At 38.9% G+C, this 23,698-nt stretch overlaps 1 protein-coding gene across 3 annotated transcripts in view; it reads left to right on the top strand.

Moving 5' to 3' along the window:
- The window catches only part of FNDC3A (fibronectin type III domain containing 3A), a 130,678-nt gene that overhangs the window by 55,814 nt on the left and 51,166 nt on the right, over nucleotides 1-23,698 (top strand). For 2 of the 3 annotated variants that reach the window (XM_040991421.1, XM_040991422.1), the window contains exon 4: nucleotides 22,403-22,479. In XM_040991421.1, coding sequence (XP_040847355.1) covers nucleotides 22,403-22,479 — 77 coding nt within the window. Of the gene's footprint in view, nucleotides 1-16,928; nucleotides 18,512-22,402; nucleotides 22,480-23,698 lie in introns of those variants that run through there. The other variant, XM_040991419.1, reaches the window with a different exon arrangement.

Below are 23,698 nucleotides of genomic sequence, written 5' to 3' on the forward strand. Positions count from 1 at the left end.
AGAATGATATTTTTATCCATTGCATACTATGGTGTTATATATAGGACATGTATTATATGCATTTACATCTTTATAAGGTATAAATTCAACTGTAAATATACTGTATGTGGTAATTTTGAAATATTTGCAAAATTGAAAATGTAGGACTTAATGGGTTAGTAAAATAATATTTATTGATATTTAATGAAGAAAATAGAAAATCTGCAAAGAAATCAGATTCAGAAGCTAAAAATTCCCACAACTGCCATTTTAAAACCACTGGAGGAATTCAAAGGCAGAAATGAATAAGCAGAAGGAAGAATCAGCAAACTTGAAGATAGGAATATGAAAATGAATGAGTCTAAGGAACAGAAAGATAAAAAAGGGCCGAGCTGTTTGGCTTAGGTGTTAACAGTGCCCACATCGCAGATCTGTGTGCCTGGATTTGATTCCCTACTGCAGCTGTTGATTCCAAATTTTTGTCAGTGCAGACCCTGGGAGGCATCACATGATCGTTAAAGTGGTTGTAGCTTGTCACCCGTCGTCCAGTACCTGGATTCAGTTGCTGTCTCCCGGCCCCAGCCTGGTGCCAGTCCCTGTGTGCACTTGGGGAATGAACAAGCAGATGTGCGTTCCTTCTCGTTCTCTCTCTTCCACTCCCTTCTTCTTTCCCTCTCTCCGACTCCCCCCACCCCACATGTCTGTCCCCTTCCTCACTCTCTCCCTCCTTTTTTCCTTCCCTGCCTCTAAAATAAATCTGTAAAAGGAAAATGATTGAAGATAAGTGAATGGAGGTGTGGGCCCTGTAGGACACCACTGAGCAGCACATATTCTGGTGCTTGTTGCCAGAGTAGCTGAAGAAAGGAGACAGAACATTTTAATAAGTAATTCTGAAAGTTTCCCAGATTTATTCAAACATAAATTTGACTACCCAAGCAGCTGGGTAAACTCACAAATAAGATTATTTCAAAGATAATAAATTTTTTAAAAAAGGCAAGTATATTGAAGGCAGCAGGACACAAGCAATCTCAGAAAAAGATCATGCCACTTTTATCACCGTTATGTTTGCACAGTATTTACTGCGTTTTGGACCATCATCAGTTTTTCTTAGTGGCAGAACCCTACTAGTATTTATGAAATTGAGCGTTAGGTTGTATATTCTGGGTTTGAAAATCCACATGTGGTCCCGGCATGATAACATAGTGGTTAAAGTCCTTGTCTTGCATGTGCCGGAATCCTCTATGGGTACCGGTTCTAATCTGGCAGCCCTGCTTCCCATCTAGCTCCCTTCTTGTGGCCTGGGAAAGCAGTCAAGGATGGCCGAAAGCTTTGGGAACCTGCACCCGCATGGGAAAACCGAAAGAGTTCCTGGCTCCTGGCTTCGGATTGGTTCAGCTCCAGCCATTGCAGCCACTTGGGGAGTGAATCTTTGGACGGAAGACCTTACTCTCTGTCTCTCCTCCTCCTCTGTATTTCTGCCTTTCCAATAAAAAAAAAAATCCAGCTGATAAGTCAGTTTCTGATAAATCAAGAACTGTCTGTGTGAAGCAACTTTCTCTGGTCAGGGAACCAAGACTAAAACTACTGTGATTAAAACACATCTGCCTAAGTAACTGGATAAATTGAATAGGCTGCTGCAAATAGTCCTATTAGAGAGCAGTGCCTTCTAAGCTATATTTGATTAAAGCTTGTCAGCAACAACAACAAAAAATCTGTTTAGCTTTGTATTATGCCTATCTGACTAGTTTATGGCCTTTTTAAAACATTAGTAGCACACTGATGAGACTTCAGCTTTACTTACAGCAAAGTCTGTCTGTGTTCCCGTAGTTATCTCTGCTACTACAGGGACTAGCATTCCTAAAATACTATTATTACTCTAAGTCAAAATCTTGCCTTCTCATGTTGTATAACATAAAACCTTAGACTAGTTTTCTAAGCATTTACCCACCTGCTTCCTATCTAACATCACCTGGAAAGTTTCATCCACTTAAGATATTCTAAGCCTATTAGATACTCTAGAATATTGCTTGCATGTCTTAGCTTATATTATTCATTTTCACAAAAATGATAGACACACATGAGCTTTTAATCCTTCACAACCTAATACTACTTTCATTTACTAAAAGGTGCCCCATTTAAATTTTTTACTGTTTTTATTCTCATTTTTAAAAGGAGAGAGTGGAATCTTCCATATGCCGATTCACTCCCCCCGCCCCTGCCAAGTCCCCACAGCTGCTATGGTTGGGCCAGACCAAAGCCAAGAGTTCAGGACTCAACCCCTCTCCCTCCTGGGTGACTGGGACTCAAGAACTAACGCCATGATTGCTGCCTCCCAGGATACACAATAACAGGAAGCTGGATCAGAAACTCAAGAGACAGACCTCAAACCCAGCACTCTGGTATGGGATGCAGGTGTCCCAAGTTGGAACTTAGTCACTGGACCAAACCCCAACTCCTGAAAAGCACTCCCAGTTTTCTGTTATGCAAATGACTTGACTAATTCTCACTTCTGGCATATGTCATTGATTGGTCTGTGTTGTTTTGTCTTTGTCATAGAGTACATCTTTAGCAATGTAGCTGTGCTTATAATCTGCTAGGATTGTGCTGTTTAGATCTTATTTAAAAGTTAGTTACTGGTACATTGGGGACTCTAAAAAATCCTTCCTGGTTTCTAAAGAATAATTTTTGCCTGTATCAAATGAGTAATTTAAACATACAGATGTTGAGGACCATACAAGTGCTGCTCAAAAAATTATAATCCAAAACCATAACATAATCATATTTTGCTACTCGAGTGCTAGATTTCTCTCCCCTCCCTATAACTAGCCTTTACAGAAAGATACTCAGGACATGCCTATTTGCTTATTTTAGAAATATATTTTAGGGGGCTGGTGCAATAGCTCAATTGGTAAATCCTCCATTAGCATCTCATGTGGGTACCAGTTCATATCCAAGCTGCTCCACTTCCCATCCAGCTCCCTGCTGTTGGCCTGGTTTCCCAGACCACAAAAGAGGTTCCTGGCTCCTGGCTTCGGACCAGCTCAGCTCCAGCCATTGCATCCATTGGAGACTGAACTGGCAGGTGGAAGATCTTTCTCTCTGTATGTCCTTCTCTGTAAATCTGCCTTCCCAATAAAAATAAATCTTAAATATATTTTAGGAATATGCTTTAGTAACTGTTTTCATTTCAGTACTGATTGTAAGGAATTGCTTTACAGGATCTCAAATAACAGAAAAAGAGCAAGTATGACTTCGTAATCAACAGTATAAGATGCTAATGGTTGTTGGACATGATTGTACAATTGTAAAGTGACTGTTACAGGTATTCGATGTGTAATTAACCAGTTTAATCCTAACACCACCCTAGTAAGGCAGACAAAATATATTCCTTTTACCTAACAGGAAATTAAAACACAAGTTAATAACTTGCCTACAGTTACCAGAGACTGAGTGGCTCAGCTGGGTGTGGCTGCTGTCCACACTTTTTAACCATTACTTTCTAGTCACTTCCCAGTCATGAATTACCTATGATGGTGTTCTATTCATAGCTCAACAGGGGTTAGTTCCTCCCAGCCATGTACTTTCTCCCTTAAGTATTTTTATGTGCTTTCTGCAGGCTACTCAGAATTACATATTCGAAACTACAGTATCTTTTTTTCTAAAGAGCAACGAGGTTACTGTAAACTAAGAACTCTTCCCAGAAATTGGTCTCCAAACCCCAAAACTGTTCTTACCATGTTGCATGATTCTTAGGCAAACAAAATCTCTTTTGCTTTTGATTGTAAAATAGAATTTTTCCTCAGAACAGTGAAAAATACTCTGTATTTCATTTATCCTCTCCCTTAAGGAGAGATTTTACAAAAAGCATGTTGCAGAGTAAATAATATCAAGTTTTATGTTAAAAATATGCAGCATTAGAAATTACGTTAGCGAAAAGGTTATTTTCTCATCTATATTTGAAAAAGACTATTACTATTCTAAGTGGGAATAGTGATTAACACCATTTGTTTATGAAAGTTTGACATGTATTTATGATATTCTATTAAACCACATTCAAATGTGCCAGTGTCACAGCCATAGAGTGGTGAAATAACATTGTAGCAGTGGGAGGGTTTCCTTGCTGCTATGTATCCAATTCTTTGTGGCTCCAGAGGGAATTAACTATTTGCCAATTTTAACATAGCTCTCTGATCCAAAATGTGTGCAGTAACTTAATTTAAAAGTGCAGATTCAAGGTCCAACATTGTGACAGAGTGAGTTAAGCCATAGCTTCAAATGCAAACAGCCGATATGAGTACCAGTTTGAGTCCTGGCTATTCTACTTCTGATCCAGCTCCCTGCATGGAGCTCCAGGCTCTTAACTTCAGCCTGATTCTACCCCAGCCACCCAGCCATTGTAACCGCTTAGGGAATGAACACACATACGGAAGATTTCTTTCACTTTGTTCTCTCTATGTAACTGCCTTTCAAATAAATAAATCATTTTTTAATTAAAGAACTAAGGCATGACACTGTGGCATAGTTTATTAAGGTCAATTTCTATTCTTTATATTTTAATGAAATTCTCTGACATCTCATTCTGCTGCATTTTATCATTAACTATCTGGGTTTTTTCTTTAAGATTTATTTATTTATTTGAATGAGTTATTGAGGGAGGGAGAGAATCAGAGAGGGAGAAGTCTTCAATGCCTGGTTCAATCCCTGAGTGACTACAATGGCTAGGACTGAGCCCGGCTGAAGCCTTGGTCTTCAATATGGGTGGCAAGGATAAAAGCACTTAAAATCATCTTCTGTTGCTCTTCCAGATCATAAGCAAGAAGTTGGTTGGGAATTGAGCATCCATGACAAGAACAGGCTACCCATATGGGTTGTCAGTGTCACAGTCAGCAGGTTTGCCCAAGTCACAACACATGACCCCTTACAAACATTTTTTCACATTTTTAGAAAATGTCTTTATCATTACAGTGAAATACCATCACACTGAAATATTGTATTGTTTTAGTCTTAATGCTTTAAAATCCCTTGTATCTTTGTGCCTTGCCATGCACAGAAAGCACAATAGCTATAAATATATATAGTCTCTCCCTGCAGAGCATCTGTTCTAAATATTTTCCTGCCCTAAAGGACAACTCATTCTTTTTTTTTTTAAGATTTATTTATTTTTATTGCAAAGTCAGATATACAGAGAAGAGGAGAGGCAGAGAGGAAGATCTTCCATCCAATGAGTCATTCCCCAAGTGACTGCAAAGGCCGGTACTGCACCAATCCGAAGCCAGGAGCCAGGAGCTCCTTCTGGTCTCCCATGCAGGTGCAGGGTCCCAAGGCTTTCGGCCATCCTCTTACTGCTTTCCCAGGCCAAAAGCAGGGAGCTGGATGGGAAGCGGGGCCGCCGGGATTAGAACCGGAGCCAATATGGATCCCAGTGCGTTCAAGGCGAGGACTTTAGCTGCTAGGTCACGGCATCAGGCCCAGGACAACTCATTCTTGACAGTTACTTGAAACAGTTAGGCCACATCTCAAAACCTAATGCTTCAGGAAAAGCAGATGCTTAACGAAGTTATCCAGAAGAGGAGAAAAAAAATATCTTACAAAGCCTGCATTATACTATAATCCTCGCTTTGCAACCACCGCAACCCCACATGGGTGCCTGTGCATGTCCTGGCTGCTCCACTTCCCATCCAGCTCCCTGCTTGTGGCTTGGGAAAGAACAGAAGACAACTGAGTGCCTTGCGACCCTGCACCTGTGTGAGAGACCCAGAAAAGGCCCCTGGCTCCTGGCTTCAGATCAGCTCAGCACTGACCATCACAACTTTTTTGAGGAGTGAACCACTGGACAAAAAAATTCTTCTGTCTCGCCTTCTTGTCTACATCATAAACACTATTATATGCCACATCTAAGATTTTAGATTTCATGCAGAAAGGTTCAGGAAACCACTGAAGCATTTTAAGCAGGGAAATAGCCAGATAGTTGTAATATCTGAGCCCTAGGAAGACTGAAGGATGTAGGAAGAAACTAATAATCTTCACATATTTCACCATTAATTTTGCAGGAAGGTAATTGATAGTGCCTTTCTTTATGCCAAGGAGTACAGAATAAAGAAAAAATCAAGCTTGAGTAGGAAACATGATTAATTTATTCTGGCAAAAGTTGGATTCAGAAGACCTTTTGATTTTAGTGCCATTGTTCATAAAAAAAAAAAATTGGAATGGGAGTAGCAAACTAATGGCTTGAAAGGTATGTAGAGTAAGAAGATTAAGTTGAAATTACAAGACACATGTGACATGTAAGAGTTGGGTGAGAGAGCATAAGATAACATTCTAATAAATGTTTGCTTGCTGGGACCAGCATTGTACCTGGTTAACAAGCTAAGCCACAGTCTGTGATATGGGCATCCCATATGTCAACAGTTCAGGTCCCAGCTATTCCACTTCCAGTCAGCTCCCTATTAATATAGCTGGAAAAGTAGCAGAGGATAGCCCAATTTCCTGGGCCCTACACCCATATGGAAGGCCTGGACAAAGCTCCTGGCCATTGGCTCCTGGCTTCCACCATTGTTGCCTTATGGGGACTGAATTAGGGAATGGAAACGTGTCTCTCTCTCTCTCTCTCTCTCTCTCTCTCTCTCTCTCTCTCTCTCTCTCTCTAGCTCCACCTTTCAAACAAATAACTCTTTAAAGAATGTTAAACAGGACATGCTGTGTGCAAGTTCACTAATTCCCAATAAGACTGGGGCTAGGCTAAGCTAAAACCAGGAGGCAACAACTAGGGCTAGGTGTCCCATGTAAGTGTCAGGGACCCAGCTACCTGAACCATCACGTTCTGTGCGGGAAGCCAGAACTGGGAGCTGGATCAGAACTTGACCCTGGGTACTGAAATGGGATATAAGATTCCTAACTGGTCTTAACCACTAGGCTATACTCCCATTCCTACCAGTGCTATTACATGTTAATCATATTCATTATGAATTTTCAAGAAGCATTTGTAATTTATAGTGGGTTCAAAACTCATTAACATAAAACACTTTTCTTACAAGCATATTATGTAACCTATTTTTGTAGTACATATTTTCAGAAGCCTCAAATACTCTTTTAAGTTGTACTTTTCAACTTCTAATGTTTTAACACTTATACCTAACCCACCTTCTTGACATCCAAGAACAAATTTGTATCACATTGAGGAGGAAAACAACATAAAGGTAAGGGACAAAGCATTAGGAAAACCATTCACAGCTTATCACAAACATCTGTATAAAGAACTCCTGCAAATCCAGTGTATATATGGGCAAGGACTAGAAAGAAATCTCTGAAGAGTACTAGTTGTGGCTTCCTCAGGAGAAAACACAAAATGAATATAGTTGAAATACTGTTTTCACCATTTGGATTAAAAAATATTTTTTTAAATTTATTTTTATTATTTTTTTATTGGAAAGGCAGATATATAGAGAGGAGAGACAGATTTATTTTATTGTATTGGAAAGTCAGACAGAGAGGAAGATCTTCCATCCTTTGATTCACTCCCCAAGTGGCCACAATGGCTGGAGCTGTGCCGATCCAAAGCTAGGAGCCCTGAAGGGAAGCAGAGCTGCTGGGATTAGAACGGGCACCAATATGGTGATCCTAGCACATATAAAGCGAGGACTTTAGCCACTAGGCTACCGTGCCAGACCCTCAATAGAAAAAGTATTTTAAAAGTTATTAGTAACTATTATATTGATAAGAATAAACATAAGTAAAAAGTCTCATGGCAGTTGATAATATATCAAAAGTCTACATTTTCTGACTCAGCAAATATACTTGTATTTTATTCACTAATATAAAATGACATTTATACAATGATATTCATTGCAGCATTTTTTTTGTGACAGTAGAATGTTGAGAATAACACATATGTCAATAAGGAAATAGCTAAATAAATTATGGTCCATAATTAGAATTTATTATGTAGAAGAATACTACATAACTGTTAAAATTGAAGCATTGCTGGTTTGGAAAAATCTCAACAGTGAAATACAGATAGGTCATAGTATAGCATCATTTGTATTTCTTAAGTAAATATAATTGCTTTTCTGTCCATAGAGCATCTCTTAAGGATTATAAGAAACTTAAGAATGATTGCCTTGGGGAAAGATATTGGGATAAAGTTATTAAGGTTAACAAAGAGCTCCAACCTTGGATCATAGTCATAGCCACAAGCAAAGATCACGTGGTAATGATTACGTCACGTGTGATCTGCATAAGCTAGGCTGTGCTTCCCAGCCTCATAGGATTTAAGCTTGAAAGAGATGAGAAAAGGAAAAAGACTTTTTTTTGCCTTTGTGGGATTTTGTTCCACTTTTCAATTTAGCATGCCATCAACACAATAAGTTTTAATTTACATTTTAGGGACTTCTGCTGAAGAGATTGGAATGAGGAGGGCCAAATAAATGGGGAACAACTGACTATCAAAATATTTAGAATTGTGATAGAGAAAAGTAAGGCTTTATGATCTGGTTTTCTCCTGAAAGCTGATATGTAGTGAAAATATAAGCATGTTTCCAACTTTTCTGTAAAACAGCATTTTTTCAATTGTTAAAAAACCTAGATTTAATGAAGATAATCCCTAAAAAGAAGTATAAAAATAGTCAGCAATTTGCTTTCCAAATATTTCTTTTAGATTAGTGATTTAAAAACAAAAATAAACAAACAAACAAAAACTTAAGGTAAGAGAAAGCTCTTTTTGTAAGAAACCCACCAAAGCAAGTGTTTTGGCAATGCAAGGAAAACATTTTTGGCATGATTTCAGGTTAAGTCTGTGTCAGAGGAATGATGCTGAAACAAAAGCTTGTTTGATCCTTAAGTTCTGGTTTCTCTTTGGCTTTCCACTCCTGGGAAGTGATGGTCATTGAGAAACAGAAACAAAGGAATGTGCAGGCCTCATTTGTCTTCAGAAGCTGCTGCAGGATGTGAATGTTCTGAGGCAAGCCTCTGGGGGAAGGTTCTGTCCCTGTTCTAGGAAAGGAGATTTCCACGTCTGTGTGACTGCATTTATGGAGAAGATGTTTTAAAGTGTTATGTATGAATACCCATAATAACTCATTGTTTCCAGTCCTGGTATAACTGCAAAACATTAATATTTTGTATGCCAAAATACTAATAAAAATGAAAACAGGAAAGGACCAAAGAAGGGGACAGTAGAAGAATACCCTAGAAATTGCAGTGAATTGTAAGGCCATGGTGTAGTAATCTAAGTCTAAATGTTCAAGGGACTGGCCCTGTAGCTTAGCCAATAAACCCATCACCTTCACCAGCTCAAGACCTGGCTACTCCACTTCTAATGCAGTTCCCTGCATAATGTACCTGGGAAAGTAGTGGACAGTGGCCAATTGCTTGGGCCTTTGCACCAACACGGGAGACAGAAGTTCCATGCTCCTCTCTTTAGCCTGATGAAGCCTCAGCCATCAAAGTCATTTACAATGTACACCAGCAGATGAAAGTACTCTCTGTTTCTGTTTCTCTCTCTCAGTAATTCTGCCTTTCAAATAAATAAAAATTAAGTCTTTAGAAAATAAACAGTCTAAATGTTTTGACATTGGAGTGCCTGAGTCCTGTGCACAGCTGTGATCCTAACTCCACCTTCCTGCTGTTGCAGACTCTGGGAGGCAGCCACAAAGGGTCAAGTTACTGGGCTCTTGCCATCCACATCAAAGACCAGGATCTAGTTCTTGGCTCTCAGCACCATCTAGGGGCCCTTGCAGGCATTTGGAGAGTGAACGCATAAACCGGAGGGAGCTCTTGCCAGCTCTGCCTCTGAAATTAAAATAAAGGGAAAAATGTCACTTGAAGAAATATAAATCTAAATATTATTTGTCAAGAAAGCATGTTATATATATATATTATAGAACATGGTATATTCTGCAGAAGATTGAGAAACTTGGCCATAAAGGCTATTTTCCAGGTAACCAATTCATTTGGCTGGAAAAACCTTCAAGTATGCTTCTAAAGATCCAGAGCTTAAACCACAAAAGCTGTATGGAAACTTAAATACAGAGTCTACTATATGGGAAATCTATAATTAACATTTTAAAAGCTTAACTATTATGTAAAAGAGAGTCTAAAACAACCGTTTTCAACATTAACAATACTGATTTAATGCAGTGTGCATGGTAGATGACTAATTTGCCCTGTCACTTAGGCATTTATTTTCATCTTCAGTGGCCTTAATGGTTGAGACTGACAGGATTTGCGTCATTGATCCATATCACTGCCTGTGTGATGTCAACGCGTGGGTGTTCAGTTGTTGAGACATAGTTAACCTAATGTGCTGCAGTAAATCCCAAGTACTGTTTCCTACTAGAATAATAAAGAGTGATTCATCATTGTTCACGTTAGATTGATGCTAAAAATAGTAGTGTTCACAAACTGCTGTATCTGTACACGTTAATATCACAGTCGCTGCAACTCTCTAAACAAGATTACTAAAAATTACTTCTTGTTTACAGATAGGTGCTTGATAAGCACATGTCCTACTTCAAAATTTCAGTTTATATGCAACCTTTATTTGGTACTAAAGGTAGATTCTAGCCATAATGTGAAGTCATTCTTCAGATTTATTCTACTTAATGTGTTTATTATTCATGCTTCTAAATGTGCAGGATATCTAAGTATAGACAGAGTTTTCCATAGCTTTGGATCGTATTTGGTCCCTAATTTGAACATTTTACTTTATCCAAACTTTAAAAAGAATAATAAATTTTCAGAGAAAAAAGATGTCTGAATGTATAAACACGAATAATGACCTTGATTTTACATCTTCTCTGTAACTTCCTACCTCATGTGGTTCTTAAATTGCAATCACCAGTTTGTTAAACTCTAGGCTGGAGTCCTGTACTAACTGCCTCATGTGAGTAAATGTTGTCAGGTGTTTCATAGCCTTTATAAACAAACACCCCCTTTATGAATAGGGTACCTTATGTTCCAGTTTGTCTCAGTTTATACCACTCACCCTAGTGTATTACCAGGTTAACATTTGTCTCAGATTTATCTCTTTTTAAGGCTTACTTCTTATTTTTATTGGAAAGGCAGATCAAATTTGCAGAGAGTAGGAAAGAGACAGAATGATCTTCCAGCTGCTGGTTCATTCCCCAAATGATCACAACAACCAGAACTGAACTGACCTGAAACTAGGAGCCAGAAACTTCTCCCAGGTCTCCCACACAGGTGCAGGGTCCCAAGGCTTTTGGGCCTTCCTCTTACTCCTTACCCAGGCCACAAGCAGGGAGCTGGATAGGAACCAGACCAGCCGGGACATATGGCGTGCTGGCACTTGCAAGGTGAGGATTTAGCCATTGAGCCGTCACACTGGGCCAAGATTTATCATTTTTTTAATGGGTGCAATATTATTAATAGTTCCATTAAAATGAGCTATAATAGATTTCTTTTTTTTTTAAAGATTTATTTTTATTATTTTTTTATTAGAAATGCAGATATACAGAGAGGAGAGACAGAGAGGAAGATCTTCCGTCCGATGATTCACTCCTCAAGTGAGAGCAACGGCCGATGCTATGCTGATCCGAAGCCAGGAGCCTCTTCCAGGTCTCCCATGCGGGTGCAGGGTCCCAAAGCTTTGGGCCGTCCTCGACTGCTTTCCCAGGCCACAGGCAGGGAGCTGGATGGGAAGCGGGGCTGCCAGGATAGAACCGGCACCCATATGGGATCCCGGGCGTGCAAGGCGAGGACCTTAACCTCTTGCGCCACCGCGCCGGGCCCGAGCTATAATAGATTTCATTGGCCACCATTTTGTATTTCCAGCATTTGTTTGATCTCTTGTGAGTAGTTCATCCATCTTTTGAGTTTTCACTTAGACAATCTGAATAAACACTATGTTTTCCTGATCCTTGCCAGAGTAAGTCAAGCACAGTTAAGGTACCTAGTAAAATACTGTATACTTGGTGTCTTAGCCCATTTTGTGCTGCTGTAATACAGCCCACAGACTGGGTAATTTGCAAAGAAGGTAAATTTATTTCTTACAGTTGTGGAATCAATGAAGATCAAGGTCGAGGTGCCAAATTTGATGAAGGCCTTTGTCATCAGACGGCCAGACTGTCACAAGAGGAAAGAGTAATCATGCTAGCTCAGGGCTCTTCTCATCTTCACACAAGTAATACCGTAATGGAAAATCCACCCTCATGAATTCATCTAACCCCGATTTCCTCTAGAAGCCCCCGCCTCCAGATTCTATTAACACACAAGGTTGTGTATTAAATTTCTGATCCATTTTGCAGGAACACATACAGATGACAGCACCGAGGTACAAATGGTTGGTAATAGTGGCTGAAATATTTGATGAGTCTGCTCCTACTGGCCACTTGGTGTCACCAAGCCATAAGTTAGAGAAACTCATGGGAAACACATGTTAGCTGAGTATGAAATATTCTAAATATTCTTGAATGATTTTGATACTAATTGTATAAAGCTGTAACTATTATTTGGAAGTGCTGTTTTTTTTGCATTAAATTCTTTAAGCAACGGCCAATGCTATGCCGATCCGAAGCCAGGATCCAGGAATTTCTTCCAGGTATCCCACACCGGTGCAGGGTCCCAAAACATTGGGCCATCCTCAACTGCTTTCTCAGGCCACAAGCAGGGAGCTGGATGGAAAGTGGAGCTGCCGGGATTAGAACTGGCGCCCATATGGGATCCTGGTGCGTTCAAGGCGAGGACTTTAGCCGCTAGGCCACTGCGCTGGGCCCCTTCAATGGGCTTTTAACAAGACGTGACCGTATATGCTTCCTGTTCCCAGTTGCTACAGAATTCTGATGCTCAGTGCTAGTGACAGTGTCAGATACAGTACGAACAAATATGAGGTGAATGTCATTTATATTTCCCCAAACCATTGTGCATTCAAGAATCTGAAGCAACTCCCTATAGCTATTAAACATAGGGGGCTTCCTGAGAACAGTAAAACTTACAAATCACATTATACAATGATGAGCATATTTTTTGTTTTCCCACTCTTACCTGATTATATAATTTCAGCAAGCTTACAAATGGATCTGCTTTTTATTTTTATAACATGGCTTCTAATATTCTGAAGCGAGTACTCAAATTAATAGCATTGCAAATCATGGCAATTGTTTGGACTTTGTATTATTTTATTTATTTTTTTATTTTTTACTTTGTAGTATTTTAATATAGTAGCATTCAGGTAGGCTTCTGAATATAAACTAGCATAGCATAATTGGCATTGCTTGAACAGGCTTATTGTGTTCCAGGTACTATTCTCATTGCTTTACAGTTAGAATTCATTTTATCTGTATACCCTCTCTATGAAATATGGATTTTACACATGAAGAAAGTGAGAAAGAGGTTAAGTAACTTTCAAGATCTCATAACTAAGATAGCATTACAAGTAGATGGGCTTATGCTAAAGCCCATTTTCTTCTTCACTACCTTATGATACTTCCTTTGGAATACAGAAGATATTACAAGTTATAATTTAGAAGCATGATAAAAACATCACAGTGGTGCCAAATTTTACTTAGAAGGTATTTTGATGCAAGTAGAAATAAAAATGTGGTTCACACAGTACTGACAAGGATATACTACTATTTTACTGGTTTAAATAGCATCACGTTGTCTGAGGAGCATGGTAGGACATGGTAATAAACTTGAATTTCATCTCATAAGTAATAAAACATAGTGTATGAGTTTTAAACAGAGGAGAACAAAATCACATTTTTTCATCCTTTTTTTTCCATTATGCGGTTTGCAGGTCTAGGGCTTCCTCCCTCTGCATTCACCCCTCCCTTTCCCTGGATTCTTCAACAATGCGATCCTTCAGCTGTAGCCATGACTCCAGCTTTCTGCTCTTTACACACATTTGTAAAGATATCTTAGCATTGAGGGAAGAGATGTATTGATTGCTGGAGACCAGGACAGAGGACACCCATTAGGAGAATACTTCCTGGTAAGAGCTGAGTGCTGTTATGGCAGTGGCACTGGAAAGGGAAAGAGTATGGAGAGGCTTGGGAGACAAAACTGTCAGAATTTTCCCAGCTTCTGACTCACTGATGAGAGAGATGAGGGGAAAGAGAGAGTTTAAGTTTACTCTCAGGTTTTTATCTTGTGGTAAAACTTTTAGCCTATAGGGACTACTAAAAATATGGGAAACAACTGATTTTAAGTTTTATGTGGATTTAGTATTCTAGGCATAGAGCTTGTGTTTTAAAATACAGAAATGACTGCCCATTTCACTCAAACAAAACCCAAGATCAGCGTGTAGCTTACAATTACAAAATCCTTATATCACAGTACCTGGTCTTCATTCCTGGCTCCAGCTGCTAATCTGGCTTCCTGCCAATACAAGCCTAAGAGGCAACAGTGAGAGCTTAAGGAACTGAGTTCCTGCTCCCCACATGGGAGACCCAGACTTGATTCTCACTTGCTGGCTTCAGCTTTGTCCAACCCATTGTGGGTATTTGGGAGTAAGCTATCCTGTAGTGGTTATTCATGAATTCATTCTTTCTTTCTCTCTCCACCCTGTTTCTCCTTCCCTCTCTCCCTCTCCTTCATAATGAATTTTTTAAAAACCACAGTCCTTACAGTAACTGCACAGTGTGACAGACTCTTCATTTCCCTCTTTGCCACCGTGTCCTCCTTTTTCCTGTCCCTCGTGCTGCTGATTGGCTTGCTGTGTCTTGAACATGTCAGTCATGCTGCCACCTTCCGACCTTTGTAGTAATTTCTCCTTTGTGTATAAGACTTCCTTCAGATGTCCATATGGCTCAGATGTCGCCTTCTCAGTAAGGCCTAAACTGATCTCCACACTTTCAATTGCAGTCCTCAGTCCCCTTTTTACCACCAGCTATCTCAGTGTTCAGAATCCTCATTACTTGTTCTTTTTTTTCTTATGTCATTGCTTTTGTCATCTTCAAACAAATTGTATGATTTACTTGAACATGGTTTACCTGTCATGTTGCTATTTTCTTGTGCCAATATGAACTATATAAGAGCAGGAGTATTTATCCATTTTTCCATTATTGATACCTCCAAAATGTGTAGAACCATATTTGGCATGTTGTAGTCAGTGAGTAGTAAGTTAGTAACAGTAAAATAAAGCAAAACAACAACAAAATTGTGAAGAAACCAAAAGTTGGTGGCAGAATGAACCAATTTGTGGTTATTTATATGAAGGAACAATAGGAAGTGAAGAAACTACAACTGTATGAAACTACATGGATTGGGCCTGGCGTGAAAGCCTAGCAGCTAAAGTCCTCACCTTGAACGCACCAGAATACCACATGGGCACCGGTTCTAATCCTGGCAGCCTGCTTCCCATCCAACTCCCTCCTTGTGGCCTGGCAAAGAGTTGGATGCAGTTCTGGGCTCCTGCCTTCACCTGGGGCCAGCCTAGGCTATTGTGAAGATTGAGCTGTCTCCAGTCTGCCTTTCAAATAAAAACAAACAAAAAAGAATAAGAAGTGGAGGAAGCACGTGTGTAGCCTAGTGGTTGCAATGCCCCGTCCCACACCAGAGTACCGTGGGTCAGTCTCAACCTCCGGCTCCTGCCTGCAGCTTTCTGCCGTGCCAGCGCTGGGAGCTGGTTCCTGCATCCATGTGGGAGACCAGATGGAGTTCCCGCCTCCCAAATTTGTGTATCTCAACTAATTTAAAATTTTTAAATATATTTCAATAAATAGATTTAGTGACCAAGAGTAGAAATGGAAATGTCTTTTATTTAGTAAAGGGACAATGCTTCTAGACATAGAAGAAGGAAAAGGGAGATCACTCTGAGAAAAAAATAATGTTGTAAAATACAGCTAGAGATTTGGTGGTAAAACATTAAGGTATAAGGTTTCAGAGATGAAATCCTGGAGTTCTCTGTAGTAGGTTTCAGGAAATGTTTTTCAACATGTTGATAAATACAAAATGAAAAAAGGGTTCAAAAGGTTTTAAGCCTAGGCTCTGGATATGAAAGTCACTGGCTGTTGGATAACAGTTGGGATATAGAAAACGGCTGAACAGTAATCAAGAACTAGGGTGGCCATTGTGGCACAGTGCGTTAAGCCACCGCATGGGAGGCTCGTGGCCCATATCAAACCACAAGGTATTAAGTCCTGCCTCTGCTTCCCATTGTGCTTGATGCTAATGTGCCCAGGAAGCATCAGATAATGGGTCACGTACTTGGGTCCCACACACCCACATGAAAGACCCAGTGAATTTACACTGTTCCAGCCCAGGCTATGGCAGGTTTTTGAGGAAAAAAATACACGGTTCTTCCTTCTTTCTCTGTTGCTCTGCCTTTCAAAGAAATAAATACATTTTTTTACTGAGTGGCAGAACAGGTGAAGCTGCTACTGGAAGCATCTATATCCCATGCTGGAGTGCCTAATTAGTCCAGGCTGCTCCATTTCTGATCAGACTTCCTTTTCAGTAGACTGCGAAAGTGACCAGTAATCCCAACACCTGAGTTTCTGCCATTCACATGAGACCCTTGTGGAGTTCATAGCTCATAGCTTTATCATGACCCATGCCTGGCTGTGGTGAATGTTTAGAAAGTAAACCACAAATGGAAGGTCTCTCTCTCTCTCTCTGGCACTCTACCTTCCAAATAAATAATTTTTTTTTTTTCAGAAAATTGAGGGGCAATTGATCATTGTGACAGCAGTGAAAAGGGGAAGTGGTATGCACATAAACACCTTAATCTCAAGGAAGAAAAAAAACTGACAAAAGGCATGGGGGTGTGGGAAGCAGCCTCGGGGATTCTGAAGACTGCTGACTGCCGCACAAGAGACCGAGAAACCCCAGCCCTCCAAGGACAGTGGAAGAAGGGATCCCAAGGAGCGGCCAGGTTTCTTCTAAAGGCAGCACAGGAACAGATGTTTTGTTTAAAAAAAAAAAAAAGCAGGGAGAGGGGTTGACAATGTGCAATTTATAATTCAGCAAATGCGATAGTGGGCACAAGGGAAAGGATTGAGGAGCTCATCAGTTTAAGAAATGGAAACACAGCTGTGTGTGGATGGGAGCCAGAGTGAGAAATCAGGCTGCAGGGGCTTGCTCTCTGTTTAGGGATGGAAGATCAGAGGCATGTTGGCTTTGCAGATACAATGAGTCAAACAGTTACCAGCAGGTTCTGAGGAGACCAGGAAACTTTCATCTGCTCTTCTGGCAGACCTGCATTTTAATGGGGATTTAGAAGTTAATTGCTATGCATTCCCCCATTTGTAAGAGTAGTCCGGTATGTTCTTACCTCCTCTGGAGGGTCTGGCATGTATTTGTTGAGACCAATTGCTCCAGGTTATCCGTTGCCAGATTTTCTGCACCTTTTAGGGAGGGAAGATCTTTGAGATGATTCACGCATTTTAAAAAGTGCAGCCTTGTCTTTGGATCATCCTGCATTTGCCTTGCTGTGTGCTCACGGTGTGTTAACTGGACTGCTCTCACTCCCACTTCCTTACCCGTAATTTACCCCATTGCACTGTGAGGCAAGTGAGTTACTACAAGTAAACACTTTCCAATTGCTGCTTGGTACATACGTCATACTACAAAAGTACTGTTCTAAAAAATATATGGTGATCATACTTTTACTTCAAACAACTGTCATTTATTGTTTGTGTACTTGGAGCTTTAAATTTTGCCTATGTGTTTATATTTACTGTTAGTCAATTTCCTCTGAACTTAATTAGCACCATAAAGTAACAAAACACTCCCTAAAGAATCTCCCTTCCCCCTCCCAATCTCTGCTTCTTGGAGAGAGCTTCATTGCACACCACAGCCTGCCACATGCATCAGTGAGAGGGCCATCCACTAAGCAGCATTATTAATACCTCCAGTTAAACCTTTTTTTTTCTTTTACTGTGAGAAAGGGAAGTAAAATCAGTAATAAAAGTAATAGCCTTTATTAGTGTGAGAAGCAAACACCAGCATGAAACCTAAATCCCTCCGTGGAGAAACGTCTGCCTATCCTGTTATCTATACTCAATTCTGTGTGTACTGTGGCCTTTTCTTACATATCGGCTATGAAGAATTGAGTTATGTGATGGCGTTTCAGACTGATCTCTTAAAATTGATAAATCGTATCGTTTTTCCAAACGAAAGTAGCAACTGGCAGCAGGATGGCTGAATTAAGTGTTAAATAGGAAGATAGTACCTGTGGTAATAATTAGAGAAAGTGAACACAAAGAAACATTTTACATCAGATGTACATTTCTGTAGGAGAACATTTGGCGAGCTTTCGAACTGGTTCAGAATAAAGTCTGAAAAGTGGTGACGTTCAGAGCGGCAACAGTAGAAATCACTGAATCACTTTGTGTGTCAGTCGCACTGCCAGCACGGATGGCTGCTTCCCTCCCCACCCCCTCTCTTTCCGCGGTTCACTGCAGGTCACATGATAGCTATCACATGACTCGGTCAAAGGATCTTTTCCTCTTACAGCTTTGCAAAAAAAAAAAAAAAGGGCGAAACCGTTCTCCAATTAAAGCTGCTAACGTGTACTACGCTGTTTCCTTGTTGGGTTTTCTTGTTTTCTGCTGCTACTGTAAAAACAAAATGAGTGGTAAGATTTGGTGACTGTTTTTCAATATTTTACCTTTACTTTAAAGCATAGAAATCTTTGTACTAATCTGAAATCATGCTGTGTGTGGTTTTTAAAGTAGGTGCCAAATGTAATCGCGCTTTAAAATATTTTAAATTGTTGCCTTGTCGTTATAAAGAGATTAGGCTCTTTGTAAAGTTAGGCTAATTTTCTGTTCCATCGCGGCCTTTATTTTACTTGCTTTTTCTTTTTAAAACTAAAATCTGAAGATTTGCATCGTATTCTTTGGAAGCCATTGTGAAAGCTTGCTTATGAAGAGAAGGTGTAGCACGTCAGCAGCCTGTTGTTTTAAGAATTTAAAATAAAATTTGTCATTTAAAAAAAAAAACTCTAAAATCTAAATGCATATTGGCAAAAAAAATGAAGAATGTAACTTACCCAAATCCTGGCTAGAATATTATTAAGCCATGTAATGGGGCTTTTAAAGAATTGGTGTGAGGAGCTTCTCAAATTTCTTCAGACAGGTGGTGAATAGGATTGTTTCCTCTACTGTGGGTTTTTGGAAAAGAAAATATGTCCTTAAAAGTAATGAATGGCTCCGTAATTTGGGGTAGATTTATCTCGAAGCATAGAGATTCTAAAGAAACTGCTAGGTGATCCACGGTTGTTCACCTATAGCTACTTTTGTTCCAGGTGTGTTTTAATGAAACTGTCTGCAACAGATTTAATCTTCTTTGGGACAGAATTTGTCTCACTGCATACATGTGTCAGTTTGTAGTTAATATTTTAGAACTCACTAAATCAGATGTGTTTTTTGAAGTAAGAAAACAAAACCAAATGTGTACATCTTTGCATAGCTTTAGGGTTTGTTATTGGAGACACAAATGACAACAGAAATGTGCTAAAAAAATCATAGTTCTAAACACTGATATTTGTATTTACTCTGTTTGCAAGTAGAGATTTTATGTGTATAAAGTATAAGTATTTTAGTAGGAGTTAGATTACCAGTGAGTTATTAAAAAAAAATTTAACTATATACCACCTGTTCTGTCTCAGGATAAGAAAATTTAGTCTGCTTGCTGAAATAAAATATTTACTTTGGAGAAAAGGGAGTTAATCATTATTATTCCTGGACTGCAAATAGTAATATAGTTGCTGCTGATTTATTTTATGTTAGGTTTGTTTTGTGCTCTTTATCATACTTAAGTGCAATTAAAGTATTAAGTAGAAGTTTGTACTGCTAAGTTAATAAACTTTCAGCAGCTGTAAAAGTATGAAGTGACCTAGACTGTAACCACAGGTATTTATATCATCATAATTCTGCTAAACAGAGGGCAGTCCAAAAAATTACATATTTATACAATTTTAAATATGATGAATAACTCCCTACTTTGATAAGTAAACAACAGTACCTGTTCTAATGACTTGCTAGAGAGGTGAAATTTGGTATGTGCAAGGATTCATAGTACTTGGCCCATATGGTAAAAACTCAATGAACGTTAGCTTCTTTTATTACAGTTATAAATATGATTTTCCTTATTTTATTTCTGGTTCTCAGCTAAATATCACATGAGTATTTAAACCACCTCTTAGGATTCAGAAAGCTAGTTCACAATAATTTTGTATGAATTCATAATGAAAGTAAGTCAGCATTACTTATTTAAAACTGTCATTTCTCTTAAGCCCAGAACATAGAATTTTGGAATGAAATAATTGTGTCCAGAGATAATAAATAAATAAACTTACAAGTGTTACTTGGTAATTCTGTATGTAATATTTGCCTTTAAACTTAAGGAGATGTCTGTTCTTCCTTTGATGCTTTTCAAGGAAATATACACAATAAAGACCTTCATTTTCTTTAGGGCAGTGGGAAACCTTTTTTCTGCCTAGTACCATTTGAGTATATATAGCATCATCTGCAAGGCATACAAAATTAGTAGCATTCAAATTAGCCTGCTATAGATTTATTGAATTTCAAGTTCCCATCTGCAGTTACCTTGGCAAGGCCAGAACAAATGCTTTTGTGGGCCTTTAAATAGCCTGTGGACTGGACATTCCCCTCCTTGTCTTAAATGCACTACAGCATACATCTTAATTCTAAAATTACGTAAGTTACCAATATTGTATAGTATTTTTACTGTTTATTAACTATGCTAAAATGATGTTAAAAATGAAATTGCCCGTGACCAATATTGCAATTTACTAAGCTGCCACATGTGGCATTAGCATTCCCATGTAAATGCCAGTTCATGTCCTCGCTATTCCACTTCAATACGGTTCCCTACTTAATGTTCCTAGGAAAGCAGCAGAATGTGGCCCAAGTACTTAGGCGCCTGCACCCTCCTGGGAAACTAGGATGAGTCCCAGCTCCTGGTTTCATTTAGAAAATGAATCAACATATGGAAAATTTGTCTCACCTTCTCTCTTTGTAACTCTGCTCTTTCATGAAATAAATTAATAAACCTTTAAAAGAAAGAAGCTGCCTGATTTTGAATCCCAATTCTACCACTTGGGCAAACTTAATCCATGTGTGCCTTAATTTCAATATTTGGGAAATGCAAATGTTGATATTTACATGACTGGTTCTAAGGAGAAAAATATATATATAAAAGATCTGTCACATATATTAGTGTTATCTGTGCATAATTAATTAAAATAAAATATTTCATGAGTTTAGTGGGCATGTTTTGAATGGGAACAGTATTTTGTAGGAATGTTCTTCTCATAACCAGATGTAATACAGTGTAATAGTCTGCACTGATAATATTGAAAGGCAGAGTGAAATTTTGCAAATGAAAGAGGTCATTCCCTATTTACTCTTTATCAGATTCCTGTGCTTTATTTTCTTACAAATAATAAATTATTTGAAAATATTTTCTTGCAAGTTGTCGAAAACTGATGGGTGAAGGGACAGGTAAGTCTAAAAATACAGAAAGGATTTGAAGCTCAGAGTGCTGCTAAAGTTACATAATGCAACTAAGAGTTTAGGTCCTAGAAGAATGAAGCACACCTTCAAAAATGTATATTTTATTCTCAGAAAACTTAGAAGGGAAACAGGCAGTAGTGTTTTTAAAATTTATTTGGAAAGCATAACATTATTAAAGTGAAAGAAAATACAGGAAAAGAGAAGCCAAATTTTTTTTTAGATTTACTTGTTTTTATTGGAATTGCAGATCAGATTTACTAAGAAAACGATCTTCCATCTACTGATTCAGTCCCCAAATGGCTGCAATAGCCAGAACTGAGCCAATCCAAAACCAGGGGACCTGGCACAGTGGCCTAGCAGATAAAGTACTCACTTTGCGCACAGCAAAGTGGTTCTAATCCTGGCAGCCCCGCTTCACATCCAGCTCCCTGCCTGTGGCCTGGGGAGGGTGTCGAGTACAGCCCAAAGGCTTGGGACCCTGCACCCGCATGGGAGACATGGAAGAGTCTCAGGGCTCCTGGCTTTGGATCGGCAGAGCTCTAGCCATTGCAGCCTCTTGGGGTGTGAATCAGTGGACGGAAGATGATCTTCTCTGTCTCTCCTTCTATCTGTATATCTGCTTTTCCAATAAAAATTAATTAATTAAAAAAACAGGAGCCAGGAGCCTCCTCTGGGTCTCTATTTCTGTGAATACCAAATAAGAATCTCTGGGCTAGTCTATAAATTGTATTTAAAAGCTTCTCACATAGCAGTTACTTCAATTGGCAAGCATAAAAAATACAAGTGTAGATAAATGATAATCAGTGTGCTTTACAAGATGCCTTTTTTCTAATAAGTGAATTCTCTGAATTTCTTTTCAATGTAGTATACACTGACTGTTAGGTTAAGTGTGTAGATTAAGTATTCAAAGTGTGATTGAAGTGATTTTCAACTTTAGCTCACTAAGCAACCGTGGATTAATGCATCTTTTTTTGTGACCAATTCAGGTCCAGCTCAGGTTCCAATGATGTCCCCAAATGGTTCTGTGCCTCCTATTTATGTGCCTCCTGGATATGCCCCACAGGTATGTTTCTCTCTCGCTCGCTCTCTTTCTTTCTCCCCCCTCCTTTTCAAATTCATAAAAGTAAACTTATTAAATATATCTGTGGATAAATTATGTAATGTGTTTCTTGGCAAGATTTTTTAAAAATAAAATTGGTTACATGTTAAAATAAGTCTCATTAAGAAGGTGATATTTGAATTAGATCTTAAAGAACAAGAGGGTGTTTACATTTATCTGAGGAAAAGGGAATCTGGGAACAGAAACAGCCGGTGCAAGTGTTGTTAAGAAGAGAGCATGCGTGGGAACAGCAAGGAGAGCAGTGCAGCTGGACTGAGTTCAAGCTGAATACTGGTGGGCAATGAGAGCGGAGATGTAACAGGATTCAAGTGTGTAGAACTCTTACTCATCTCCGTATGCTCAATGCTGCCTTCAGTGCCTGGCATAAATAATGGCCCAATGGAAGTTTATAAACAAGATGGTTATCCAAGTGAAATTTATGTATCTTTAGGCCAAGAACCACTAGGGTAACTTTTCCGCAGCACCACTTTGGTGTTTTCATGTTTTAGGTAATCATTAACCTGTAGTTGGCTCATGTGCTCAGTAAAGGCCAAATTTCTTCACATTCAAGGTGTTACACAGTTTTGTCCTAGTTTATGTTTTCTTTGTTGGTCTCTTGATCCTCTCAGCATGTACCCATTTTTGTCTGACTTCCTACATGTTCACTTGGTGTTTGCCTTTTGCCATGGGTCTGCTTATGTAGGTATTTAGAGAGCAGTACTTGTTCTCTTACTTCTGCCTCTTGAAATTGTCCATTTTTTTAGGTTGTAGATCATTATTTGTGTGCTTCTTGGTTATAATACCTACTGCCTACCACAATTTTATATGATGTGTTTCTTACAGGTGATTTTCAGTTCCTTGAGGCTGGGAGCTACCTTTTACTTTTTATAGGTGTTCCAAACTCTTTGTCAAATAAATAAGGTACTTTGACAGTAATCATACTGGAAGGATTAAGTGAGGCTAGTGGGTCACTATAATCAGTCTTAACTTAAAATCATCTGTAGAAGTGTAGCGAATTCAAGCATATGAGGTAATCCAGATAAAAGTCTAGTCTCATCATTATTGAAAGAATTTAACTACTCAGTATGTACAATTGTATTCTTATGTTTTCATATCACTACTGAAACACCCCCATTGTGCAACAACACAATTTTTAATATAGAAAATACTTGTCATTAATAAC

Source organism: Ochotona curzoniae, unplaced genomic scaffold (genome assembly GCF_017591425.1).
Source record: "Ochotona curzoniae isolate NIBS_2020 unplaced genomic scaffold, NIBS_Ocur_1.0 contig_64, whole genome shotgun sequence".
In the NCBI taxonomy this organism is placed as follows: Eukaryota; Metazoa; Chordata; class Mammalia; order Lagomorpha; family Ochotonidae; genus Ochotona; species Ochotona curzoniae.